Consider the following 13,167-nt stretch of genomic DNA (forward strand, 5'->3'; position numbering starts at 1 on the left):
TGTAATTATTCAACCCTATGGCGACAAGTGTAACAAAGGCAAACACTTGCTAGAGAAACGTACCTGGCAAATCCTACTGCGTGATTAAGGCAGTCTGCCAGAACTGTCTGCCGCTCCTCATCTTGCTCTATGACCAGCTTATCCAAAAGGATTTTAAACTTCTCCATTAAAGGATTAAGGAGATTCCTCATGAGAATACTTTTGCGTTCAGCAGGATAATCACTATTTACTATGAGCACACCTGCAGTTTCGTATATAAAGAGCTGATCATCACTGCTCAGCAGCATCTGGAAACCATTTTCCTTTAAAAAAAAAATAAAAAAAATTAATACACAAAAAAAAGGTCACCTTCTTGATCACCTTTAATAAATTACTTAAAGGCCTTATTAAACGGAAGAGAAAGAAAATGACCAATTGGTTAAAAGTTTTTTGTGCCAAAGTTTATTTTTACAATCATTGGGTCTCCCAGCCGTGAAAACATTGTCCAGTGGGTTACAAGATATCACAGGACACTTGTAAAAAAAAAAACAACAACATCTTAGCGAGTTACATTAGTGACATTCATTCAACATATGTTGACTCATGTGAAAACACAAAGAACAACTCACTGGTGGCGAGAGTTGGAGGAGATCTTGAATCCTACTCAGTATATCTTCCACAAAGGCATTCATGTGTTTACTAGAGAACAGAAAAATAATGAAACTGCTATTGAGTAAAAAAAATAAATAATTGAACAACGGGTACATTTAAAGAACACTGATGAGTGCCCTAAACAATTCTTGGCTCCATATAGGTAAACGGGATGACAGCTCATTTCACACAGCTCCAGCTTTGCCAAGATACAATGAAAACCAAAAAAAAAAAATTGCAAAAAAAAATAATGAAATTTTGCAATATTCAGGTTGCAGTGATGCCATCAGTATAGCTTTATAACATAAACCGACACTGTGGATGTAATTACTAGTAGAAAAATCCCTTCTACCGGACGTGCCCATCGCACTCCAACGGGGAAAAGAAAGGGGCAAAACTCCCTTATGAATATAAACCTATAAACTCCAAAGAGCATAATGCATGACACAATCAATACATCTAAAATTAGTAATTTTTATTAGCATAATACAAACACATAAAACAACAAGTGTTGAGGATAAGGTGCATGACTTTAAAAGAACACCAACACAGGTGTGCACACAATAGAAAATGTAGGGGTGCACTCACAGGACCGTATAAAGCCTGCAATAAACCACATAAAACGGCAAAGGTGCAAAAAAAATAGAATTATTCTTACCGTTAATTCGGTTTCTAGGAACCTTCCACGACGGCATACGGAGGTTGCCTCTTTGCCCTAATGGGGAACAGGAAATGGAGAGGTTAAAAGGCCCTCCCACCTCCCTCTCACCAGTGACTTATAACTGAAAACCATAGCACCGGTTTACCTTGAATCCCAGATTTAAATCCAGGAGTATAGGGAGGGAACTAGCGCCGTCGTGGAAGGTTCCTAGAAACCGAATTAACGGTAAGAATAATTCTATTTTCTCTAGTCACCTTCCACGACGGCATACGGAGGAATACCAACTGATTGGCGCTAGGGAGGGACAACGGCCTGGAGTACTTTCCGGCCGAAGGCTAAATCCTTGTTGGGCATTACATCCAATCTGTAATGCCTGGAGAAAGTATGCAATGAAGACCATGTGGCTGCCCTGCAGATTTGCTCTGCTGATGCACCTGCTCTTTCTGCCCAGGAGACTGAGGTTGATCTAGTCGAATGAGCCTTGATTCCCACTGGAGGAGCTTTGTCTTGAGCAAGGTATGCTTCTGCTATTGCTTTCTTTATCCAGTTGGCAATAGTACTTTTGGCTACCTTTTTTCCCTTATTTTGTCCTGATGGATGGATAAATAGATTGTGGTCAATTCTGTAAGAACTGGTTTGTTCTAAGTAAAACAATACAGTGCGCCTGACATCCAGCATATGGAATCTCTCTTCTTTTGAATTTGCAGGATTTTGGCAAAAAGAAGGTAGAATAATTTCCTGGGAGCGGTGGAAGTCCGATACGACCTTTGGAAGAAAGGAAGGGTCTAGGCGCAGAACTATAGAGTCATCTCGAATGGATAGGTATGGTTCTCTTATTGAGAGAGCTTGTAATTCTCCCACCCTCCTTGCTGATGTAATAGCCACTAGAAAAATTGTTTTGTAGATTAGGTTTTTCTGGGAGCAGGAGGATAATGGTTCGAAGGGGGGACCTGTGAGCCCCTGTAACACTAGGTTGAGATCCCACAGTGGTACTGTTATTTGCTTCTTAGGGTTCATTCTAGAAGCCAATATCATGAATCTCTTGATCCAGCGATGATTTGCCAGATCCTGATCAAATATTGAACTGAGGGCGGACACCTGGACTTTTAAGGTGCTAGGCCTGAGGCCTATTTCTAAGCCCTTTTGCAAAAAATCTAGAATTTTTGAAATATTCGGGTTGAAGGGATCTGGCACCTCAGGGAGACAAAAGGATGAGAATTTCTTCCAGATTTTATTATATATTGCAATGGTTACCGGTTTCCTAGATTTTTGAAGTGTGGAAACCACTGCTTCTGATAGTCCTCTGGCTCTTAATATTTGGGCTTCAGTAGCCATGCCGCCAGATTCCACTTGTGGGCATCTAGGAGATGGATTGGTCCTTGAGAAAGAAGGTCTTCTTCCATCGGAAAGTGGAGCGGCCCATCCACCTGAAGGTCCACTATCAGGTTGTACCAACTTCTCTTGGGCCACAGCGGAGCTACCAATATGGTAGGTGTTTGTTCTTCTCGCACTTTCTGTAAGACTTTCGCCAGTATTGGAATCGGTGGAAACGCATAAGCCAGCCGAAAATTCCACTTCTGGACTAGCGCATCCACTCCTTTGGAGCCGTCCCTGGGGTTCAGAGAGAAGAATGCTTCGACTTTCGCATTTTGGCTGGATGCAAAGAGGTCGATTTCTGGGAGACCCCATTTGTTCACCAGCATCTCGAAACTTCGGTTGCTCAAGCACCATTCCCCCGGATGTATGTCCTGGCGACTTAGATAGTCTGCCTGAATGTTGGATGAGCCTTTCAGGTGAACCGCCGTCAGAGATAAGAGATGTCTTTCTGCCCAGGAGCATAGTCGGGCAGATATGTTCTTCAGGCAATTGTTTTTTGAACTGCCCTGATGTCTGATGTGGGCCACCGTGGTCACATTGTCAGAATATATCCGAACGTGATGTCCCTTGACAAGATGACCTCCTTCTAGTAGGGCTTCTTCTACAGCTTTTAGCTCTCTGTAGTTGGAAGACTTCCTGCTTGTTGACTGGTCCCAGAGGCCTTGGAAAGGGCTGTGATTTATCATGGCCCCCCAGCCTCTTTTGCTGGCGTCTGTTGTAACTGTGGTCAGTGGGACTTGCGCCCAGCTGACCCCTTTTTGTAAATTTTTTGGGGACATCCACCATGCCAGGGAGGCTTTGACACGACCTGGTGTGTACAGTTTTTTGTTCAGAGAACTGGGATGACCATCCCAATTCTGCAGGATATGTGCCTGAAGAATTCTGGAATGGGCCTGGGCCCATGGTACCGATTGAATGCAGGCTGTCATCGAGCCTAGAAGAGACATGCCTTCTCTGATTGTGGGGGATCTGGTGTCCCTGAACGTTTTGACCTTTGATAGAAGGGTTAGACGGTGTTCCAATGGGAGGAAGGACATTTGTCTTGCAGAGTCCAGGAGAACTCCCAGGAATTTCCTGCATTTGGAGGGTCGTAGGTGAGATTTTTCCAGATTCGGCACCCATCCAAGAGATGTCAGGATTTCGAGAGTCTTGGATACATGAGACTCCAAGGCCTGTTTGGAAGGAGCTATTAACAGAAGGTCGTCTAGATACGGCACTATACAGACGCCTTGCCTCCGGATAAAGGAGACTACCTCCCCCATTATTTTGGAAAATACCCTTGGAGCCGAGGAAATTCCAAATGGGAGGACGTTGAATTGATAGTGCTCTATCAGACGCCCTCTCTGTACAGCGAATTTGAGATATTGGCGATGTCTTTGGTGAATGGGGATGTGAAAGTAGGCATCTTTCAGATCGAGAGTGGCCATGAAGGAGTGTGGACCTATCAAGGGAATGGCATTCTTCACTGATTCCATCTTGAATCTTCGGTACTTTATATGCCGATTGAGATTCTTTAGATTTATAATGACACGTGACTCACCCGATGGCTTGGGAACCAGGAATAAGCGAGAGTAGTGGCCTCGATCCCTCTCCGATTCCGGTATCTGGGATATCGCACCTGACATCTTTAGGGCCCTGAGACCGGACGCCAATTTTGATTGATCTTTCAGGGAAGGTAGGGAGGTGACTTTTAGACCCCGTGGGGGGGAGGAAATGAATTCTATTAGGAGACCCTCTTTGATGACATTGAGGATCCAGGGGCAAGAGGTGATGTTTTGCCACTGGGAGTAAAAATTTGAAAGTCTCCCCCCCACTGGATCGAAGTCACCGTTTCTCCTGTTGAGACTGCTGCTGCTGTTGTTGAGGGATGAGGATGTTTCTCCCCCCTCCCTTCGGGTAACTCCACCTCCCGGACTTGCCTTTCCCTCTCTGAGAGGTTTGGGCCTGAAAGGGACGAAAAAACTTCTTTTTGGGAGTTTTTTGTTCTGGGAGGGCTTTCTTTTTATCGGTTGCTTTCTCCAAGATGTCATCAAGAGAAGGCCCGAAGACGTAGTTACCTTTAAATGGTATGGCGCATAACTTGGCTTTGGAGGTGATATCACCAGACCACATTTTAACCACAGCGCCCTTCTGGCCGAATTAGTCTGAACTAATGACCTCGCAGCAATTCTGATGGTCTCCATAGAAGAATCCGCTAGGAAACCCGTGGCTCTAAGGAGACTAGGAAGGGAGTCTAACAATTCAGCTCTTGAAGTGCCCTGGGATATGTGAGACTCCAGTTCACCTATCCAGCGGAATAGAGCTCTAGCCACGCATGTTGATGCGATATTGGCTTTGAGGGCTACCGAGGAGGTCTCCCATGATTTCTTTAATAGACTCTCTATCTTCCTGTCCATCGGATCCTTTAACTGTGACGAGTCTTCGAATGGAAGAGCCGTTCTTTTAGCCACTCTAGCCACCTGAGAGTCAACTTTAGGGACATCCCATTTGGTCAACTCGCCTTCCAAGGGGAATCTATGCTTCATCTCGGATGGAGTACTGAGACGTTTTTCAGGTAGTTCCCACTCTTGGTCAATCATATCAGATATATTCTGGTGGATTGGAAACCCCACCCGTTTACCCTTAGTTATGCCACCAAACATCTGGTCCTGAATGGACTGTGGTTCTGGCTCCTCCTCCAGCCCCATAGTACTGCGTACCGCAGCTACCAAGTCCTCAATCCAGTCTGAAGAAAAGAGATATTTTCTGGCTTCAGATGTTATAGAGGATGTAGATTCCTCCTGTCGACCTGAGGATGAGGCATAGGAGAGGTCTGACTCAGATTCAGAATCCTCCTCCTGGATCTTCCGTTTTTTGGCTGGAGAGGGTGGTGGAGGGGGTGGGGGTGTAAAGGCTGCTAGGGAGGATTGTACTTCTTGCTTGACCAGAGATCGGATTTCCTCTAGTAAAGAAGGTTGCTCTGCCCTGACAACTTTGTCAGTACAGGTCCTGCAGAGTTTTTTCTCCCATGAAGGTGGCAGCTTAATGGTACAGATGGCACACTTCTTTTTAGTAGATTTGGGGACAGACCTTTCTCCCTGTAATGAGAGGGGAGAGAGAGTGACTAGAGGATACCCCCAAGTTACTATCTAAGGACCCCTGTCCCTGCGGCACTTACTGTGGCAGGGGCAGCGCTGGGCTCTGCAAGCGCAGGGCAGGTACCGCTCTCCATGACAGGAACAGTCTTACCTGCGACATTTTCTGGCAGGTTTTATACACAGTGGTATGCACCTGCCCCCAGCGATGTGGATACTCCTCTTCCCCTCCATGGTCCAGCGTGGAGGACGCCGTCCTGCACGAGACACCGCCGGCGGAAGTGCCTCCAGGGAGCGCAGAAAGGACCGGAAGTGACGCGCGCGATCACTTCCGGGTTGCCAGCGGCATGTTGGAGGGGAAGGAGACCGGAGAGCTCCAGGAGGACTCCGGTCAGGAACACTAGCCTGCTTTGCCCTCACGGGGGCGCGGGAAGGCTAGGCACAGGTCCCGAGGACACCGCAGCGCGGCGCGACGGGAGCAGCATAGGAGGGGAGGTAAGATACGACCCCATGCTGCCCGGTTACACACAAGCCGACGCTTGTCAGATGCAGCAGTCACCGGCCACCACTGCATACGAAAGTAAACCTCTCCTGTCCCATGGGGAACAGGAAAGACACTGGTGAGAGGGAGGTGGGAGGGCCTTTTAACCTCTCCATTTCCTGTTCCCCATTAGGGCAAAGAGGCAACCTCCGTATGCCGTCGTGGAAGGTGACTAGAGAAAATGTATATGCACATATGGTGAGGTGGGGAAGGAAGACAGCGGTATTAAGCCAAGTGACCAATAACCCTTCATGTAGGAATACCCCCTGTCTGCACTAACACCCACCCATATTGCAACCTGCCCAGAAAAAAAAGTATGGCTAAACCACGGACCATGTGCTGTGCTTACCCATGTGTGCAGTCTATGCAAGGTGTCCTACAGATGGCCCCGACGCGCGTTTCGCGTTTTAGAGCTTCCTCGGGGGCTGTGTGGATCATGGTAAGTGACATGTTTCATATCATTGCTGCAGCTGTTACTAATTGCCGCATGGAGATTGCGGCGCATGTGGGCGGATACACCCGCTGGCACAGCGCTCCTTCCGGCTATCCCAGCGACGCTCAGAGAGGAGGAATACCCCCATGACGTCACCAGGTCTGAGCGTCGCTGTTGCTGGAAGCCATTGGGGGCGCGGCACGGCCGGGAGTCCACTGCGCATGCGCACTACTGAAGCGGTCATTTTGGACCAGGGAGAAGATACTGGCAAGATGGAAAATGCAGGTAGCATATGATAAAACAAATAAAAAGCACAGAAATTATACACGGACTTAATCAGGAGCATATACAGATACTTCTATTCAATCATAACAAGTCACAAAAAAGCTTGACAGAGAGTTCCAAACTCCATCTTTGTAGTGTCCTCATGTCCTTATATAGGAGTCCGGCCGTGCTTTAAAGAAACAATAAAAAATGTCTCTCTTCTTCTTTTTGATAATCTGCTCCATAGAATATCCCAGCAGCAGAACAGCCTGTTCTGAATAACTATGAATGCGATGAGATCGCCGCAAAGTGAACAAAACATAAATAACTAGAAAAAGGGGAAAACGAACAAACAATGATTAATTAGTAACAGCTGCAGCAATGATATGAAACATGTCACTTACCATGATCCACACAGCCCCCCGAGGAAGCTCTAAAACGCGAAACGCGCGTCGGGGCCATCTGTAGGACACCTTGCATAGACTGCACACATGGGTAAGCACAGCACATGGTCCGTGGTTTAGCCATACTTTTTTTCTGGGCAGGTTGCAATATGGGTGGGTGTTAGTGCAGACAGGGGGTATTCCTACATGAAGGGTTATTGGTCACTTGGCTTAATACCGCTGTCTTCCTTCCCCACCTCACCATATGTGCATATACATTTTTTTTGCACCTTTGCTGTTTTATGTGGTTTATTGCAGGCTTAATACGGTCCTGTGAGTGCACCCCTACATTTTCTATTGTGTGCACACCTGTGTTGGTGTTCTTTTAAAGTCATGCACCTTATCCTCAACACTTGTTTTATGTGTTTGTATTATGCTAATAAAAATTACTAATTTTAGATGTATTGATTGTGTCATGCATTATTGTGATGGGGCATTATGCTCTTTGGAGTTTATAGGTTTATATACATCATTATAGCTTGTAGGGCTGCAGCGAACAACTACAATGGTATGTTCACATAAAATTATTCAAGCTTTTTTTGTGTGCATAAAACAAAAAAAAATCTAAAATAAAAATAAATAAAAAAATAAAATAAATCAGGCTAGGACCAGAAGACCGCAACATAAAATAAACTATTACCGTATATACTTGAGTATAAGCCGACCCGAGTATAAGCCGACCCCCCTAATTTTGCCACAAAAAACTGGGAAAAAACTTAATGACTCGAGTATAAGCCTAGGGTGGCAAATGCAGCAGCTACCGGTAAATTCCAAAAATAAAAATAGATACCAATAAAAGTAAAATTAATTAAGACATCAATAGGTTAAGTGTTTTTGAATATCCATATTGAATCAGGAGCCCCATATAATGTTCCATACAGTTCATGATGGGCCCCATAAGATGCTCCATATTAAAATATGCCCCTTATAATGCTGCACAAATGCCGATTATGGCCCCATAAGATGCTCCATACAGACATTTGCCCCATATAATGCTGCACAAATGCTGATTATGGCCCCATAAGATGCTCCATAGACACATTTGTCCCGTATAATGCTCCACAAATGCTAATTATGGCCCCATAAGATGCTCCATACAGATATTTGCCCCATATAAAGCTGCACATGGCCCCATACAGATATTTGCCCCCATATAATGCTGCACATGGCCACATAAGATGCTCCAGACATTTGCCCCATATGCTGTTGCTGCGATTTAAAAAAAAAAACAAACAAAAACAAACAACACTCACCTCTCAGGCCACCGGCACTTGCTATATTCACCGGTCCGCGTTCCACTGTTGGCACCGCTGTGTCTTCCCCGTCCTCTGCACTGACTGTTCAGGCAGAGAGCGGTGCGCACACTAATTGCGTCACCGCGCCCTCTGACCTGAGCGTCACTGCAGAGGACGGGGAAGACGCAGAGGCGGCCGATGGTGGAACGGGGAGCAGGTGAATATCGCGCACTGCGTTCTACTCACCTGCTCCTGGCGTGGTGTCCCTGATTCTCCGACAGCGTCTTCCTGTATTGAGCAGTCACATGGTACCACTCATTACAGTAATGAATATGCGGCTCCACCCCTATGGGAGTGGAGCCGGGTCCATATTCATTACTGTAATGAGCGGTACCATGTGACCGCTCACTACAGGAAGAAGCTGCTGGCGCCGGAGAACCATAGACACCGCGCCAGGAGCAGGTGAGTATGATTACACAGCTGCCGCTGCCCTGCCGACCCCTGGGTATGACTCTAGTATAAGCCGAGAGGGGCAATTTCAGCCTAAAAAATGGGCTGAAATTCTCGGCTTATACTCGAGTATATACGGTATGTGTTTTTTGCTGCAAGTCATTTTGGCCTCAAATGGGGAAAAACTACAATAAAAAAAATGAATTGGTGTGCTACATAAAAAAAAAATAATTTTTTTTTTTAAAGTTAAAAAAAAAAAACCCTGCAGCATTTAAAACTCATTTTGCTGCGACTCTAGTAGAATGCTGCATTTTTGCCCACACCAAAAGAGCTGCAAATGAAAAAAAGAATAGTCACAAACATGCAGACACTCAATGTGAAAGGAATCACAATCAATATACCATAGAATAAAGAGCCAGTAAATACATGGAGAACAGCAATATTGATATGATTATCAGAAATACTTACTGAAGAGACTTTACAAATCTTGAAAAAAGGTAAGCTGTCCTACTACGTACTTTAGGACTAGAATGGCGCAGACCTCGGTGATCCAAAAACGCCATCTGAAATTTATAACCGTATGTTCTAAAAGTTATAAAAGAATTCTGACATGCTAAATTATTTTGAGAGATTAATATTAAATTGTCTAGGAAATCACAACAGAATTAAAAAAGTTGGCACCTTGTTACATGGACAGTTATCGGTCCTAGAATGTCAATAGGAGAGGTGCCTGAGTATGTGCAGTAGAAAGCTCCGTTCGCTCCCTTATTGTGTAGGAAAAGGTGCTCCTAGACGGTATTCTGATCTAACACTTAACTTACCTCTGGTCCTAAGGTTAGAAGAGCCCTCTCACACTGCTGTCCACTATGTCAATCTTATCTAACACTGGAGATACTAGTAGTGTTGAGGTTAGAAGAACCCACTCACACTGCTGTCCACTATGTCCATCTAATCTAATACTGGAGATGCTAGTGGTGCTGAGGTTAGAAGAGCCATCTCATACTGCTGTCCACGATGTCCATCTAATCTAATACTGGAGATGCTACTGGTGCTGAGGATAGAAGAGCCCTCTCACACTGCTGTCCATGTGGACAATCAACAATCATGTGCATGTGGACTTCCACTCCATTCATTCTCAAAGGGACCGTAGGAGATAGCCGAGCACTGTGCTAGATTGGTGTTCTGCACTTCAAGAATGAAAGAAGCGGCGGTTCGCATGATCCACCACTGCCGGGAGTGGTGAGCATCCCGGCAGTCACACTGATTAGGTAAGAAATTAAAACTGAGCTCTGACTGGTTCTCATCAGCAAAAAAGGGCAGTTTTTATATTTTAGACAATTTTGAGAAATTAGGCCCATTGTATGAGGATGATAACAAATGAACTAGTGTCCAAATGCTACAAACAATGCAATGTATTGGAAAAGAAAGAGGTTTGTTTTCAAGAAAGCCTTATTGTGTGTAAAGCAATGTTTTTAAAGGGAACCTGTCACACCCCCCCCCCAGGCGTTTGAAACTAAAAGAGCCACCTTGTGCAGCAGAAATGCTGCATTCTGACAAGGTGGCTCTTTTAGTTCTGGTTGCTGTAACTGCTGAAATAATCCGTTGTGTAATTTGTCCTAAATACCTTTCTTCAGTCCTGGAGGCAGGACTTTCCCCCCCCCTGCTGCAGACGCCACACAGCCGTCACTCAAGTCTTCTTGGCGCCGCCTCCTCACCGCTGTTTTGAAATCAGCCGGCACCTGCGCTCTTTTGTCATGCCTTGGGCAGGCGCAGTGAGCGCTGCCCGTCTGTCCTCATATGCGGTCTAGCTGACTGCGGCCGCCCTGCCTGTGAATCCCAGCCCCGCAGTGTCTTCTGATTTATTCTCACTGCGGGGCTGGGATTCACAGGCAGGGCGGCCGCACAGGCGCAGTCAGCTAGACTGCATATGAGCACAGAAGACGGGCAGCGCTCACTGCGCCTGCCCAAGGCATGACAAAAGAGCGCAGGTGCCGGCTGATTTCAAAACAGCGGCGAGGAGGCGGCGCCCGGAGCCAAGAAGACTTGAGTGACGGCTGTGTGGCGTCTGCAGCAGGGGGAAAAGGCCTGCCTCCAGGACTGAAGAAAGGTATTTAGGACAAATTACAAAACGGATTATTTCTGCATTTACAGCACCAATAACTAAAAGAGGCACCTTGTCAGAATGCAGCAATACTGCTGCACAAGGTGGTTCTTTTAGTTAAAAACGACTGGGGGGGGGGGGGGGGGGGATGGTGACAGGTTCCCTTTAAAGAAGTTACTTTTAGATTAACAAGATAGTATCTTACCAGAATATTAGGAATATGGATAGGCTCAACCGTGAAGAACTTTTCATATCTTACAACAGTTTCAAAAAATTCTAAAGTAACAGAAGTGTGATTGTAGGCACTGACGCCAGAGGTCACCAGCTAAAAAAGGAAGAAAACAAAATGCAACGTTATAAGTGTATAGTAAATACTATGTCTACAGACTTCTATGGTGTCCTACTCTACCTTAAAAGGCCCAGTTTTCATAAGGAGAGAAAAAAAATCAGATCTAGTTTCATGGAATTACAAGTGAAATAAATGGGAGTGGTGGAAATCTGCTGCAATATACTAGAAAAGTACCGCAATTCAAAATACAGCAGCAGTATCGCAGGTTAGAAGATACCAAACCCCTGTTAAAATACCAGGTTTTTCTTATGTAGAAAATCATACCAGGAAGAATTTCAGAACTTTCCATCCATTAGGTGTACAAATCCAGTGAGAAAACTGAAATCTTTTTGAGAGGGGGGAAATAAAAACAACAAAACTTACCGTAAATAAATGTAGTTGAATAATTGTGAACATTTTATAATTTGAGATGGGGTTGTGTTCAAAATTAGCTAAACTCATGGTAAATAGTACTCCGTAGTTTAGCTGTTCTAGTAGGATTTTACGGACAATTTCTTTGTTGTATTTTACAGCAAAAGCCATGAGGCCAATTCATCAAAAGAGGAGATGTTCTGGAGTCAGACGTTCCCGATTCATGAATGGATGGATGCCAAACCTCTTCATCACTCAGGATTGCTGGACAAGTGGCAATCATACTCTATTCCCTGCTGAAATAAGATTTCAATTTCACGAGCGGTGGTTGCCATGCCCCTGCAGCAGTCAGAACTGGGCATAAATGGGGTGAGAATGCCAAGTGTCACAATTTTAGCACAGCCTTCAGTTACACCCAAAATTATGCGACTTCTCAAAGCGTTTTAGGCCAAAATACTGGTGTAAAAGCTTTAATGAATTGGGCCCATGGTTTGTAAACCACTTACAACACAGCAAAGGGATCTCATTGATTAAAGTTAGATTCAGAGAAGGGTACAAAAAAAACGTCCAAGGTATTAGGGTAGGTGCAGACGATCAGTGAACGCTGATGGTTGGACGCTGTGTACTTGTGCAGCATCCAGGTGTTACAGCATAGTGGATGGGATTTCAAGAAATCCCATGTCCACTGTGGGTTTCTGTGCACCTGTGGATGACACGCGGAGCGCATTTCCAGACCGCAGCATGTCTATCTTGCGGGGAGACACGCCTCCGCAAAATAAAATTTCACAAGTCCAATGTATTGGACGTGGAGAATCTGCACAGTTCAATCAACACATGCAGATTCACTGGCGTTCAATAGCCAACAGCCTTTTGGAAGCAGTAGACATGCGTTGCATCTAAAGCGCTGCCAATTCCTGAACGTGTGCAAATACCCTTAGATGTATTATTGAATGTTGTGATGATGATCATTAAGTGGCTTCAATTGGACACAACAGTGACATTAACTAGAACTAAACGTCCGTCAAAAATTGATGAAAAGAAAAAGAAAATTGATCTGAAAGAGTGCAAAGACGACCATAGCAACATTAAAGGAGCTGGCAAGTTCTGATTGTTGTCACATGCAGTACACAATCGTCTATTCAAACAAACAAACATAATATTCAAGTCAGCTAAGTTTTGCCAAAACCTACATCAAGACTGGCAAACTATTATGGTCTGATGAAACGAAGGTTGAAATTTTTGGCCAGAATTCCAAAAA

At 45.1% G+C, this 13,167-nt stretch overlaps 1 protein-coding gene across 2 annotated transcripts in view; it reads right to left on the minus strand.

Annotated features, from left to right (window-relative positions):
- Positions 1-13,167, minus strand: part of XPOT (exportin for tRNA) — a 127,396-nt gene that overhangs the window by 41,943 nt on the left and 72,286 nt on the right. For both annotated transcript variants that reach the window (XM_077265181.1, XM_077265182.1), the window contains exons 14-17: positions 11,415-11,534; positions 9,577-9,671; positions 609-678; positions 64-302 (exon numbers count right to left, since the gene is read on the minus strand). In XM_077265181.1, the coding sequence (XP_077121296.1) occupies positions 64-302; positions 609-678; positions 9,577-9,671; positions 11,415-11,534 (524 nt within the window). The remainder of the gene's footprint in view (positions 1-63; positions 303-608; positions 679-9,576; positions 9,672-11,414; positions 11,535-13,167) is intronic.

Source organism: Ranitomeya variabilis, chromosome 5 (assembly GCF_051348905.1).
Source record: "Ranitomeya variabilis isolate aRanVar5 chromosome 5, aRanVar5.hap1, whole genome shotgun sequence".
Taxonomy (NCBI): Eukaryota; Metazoa; Chordata; class Amphibia; order Anura; family Dendrobatidae; genus Ranitomeya; species Ranitomeya variabilis.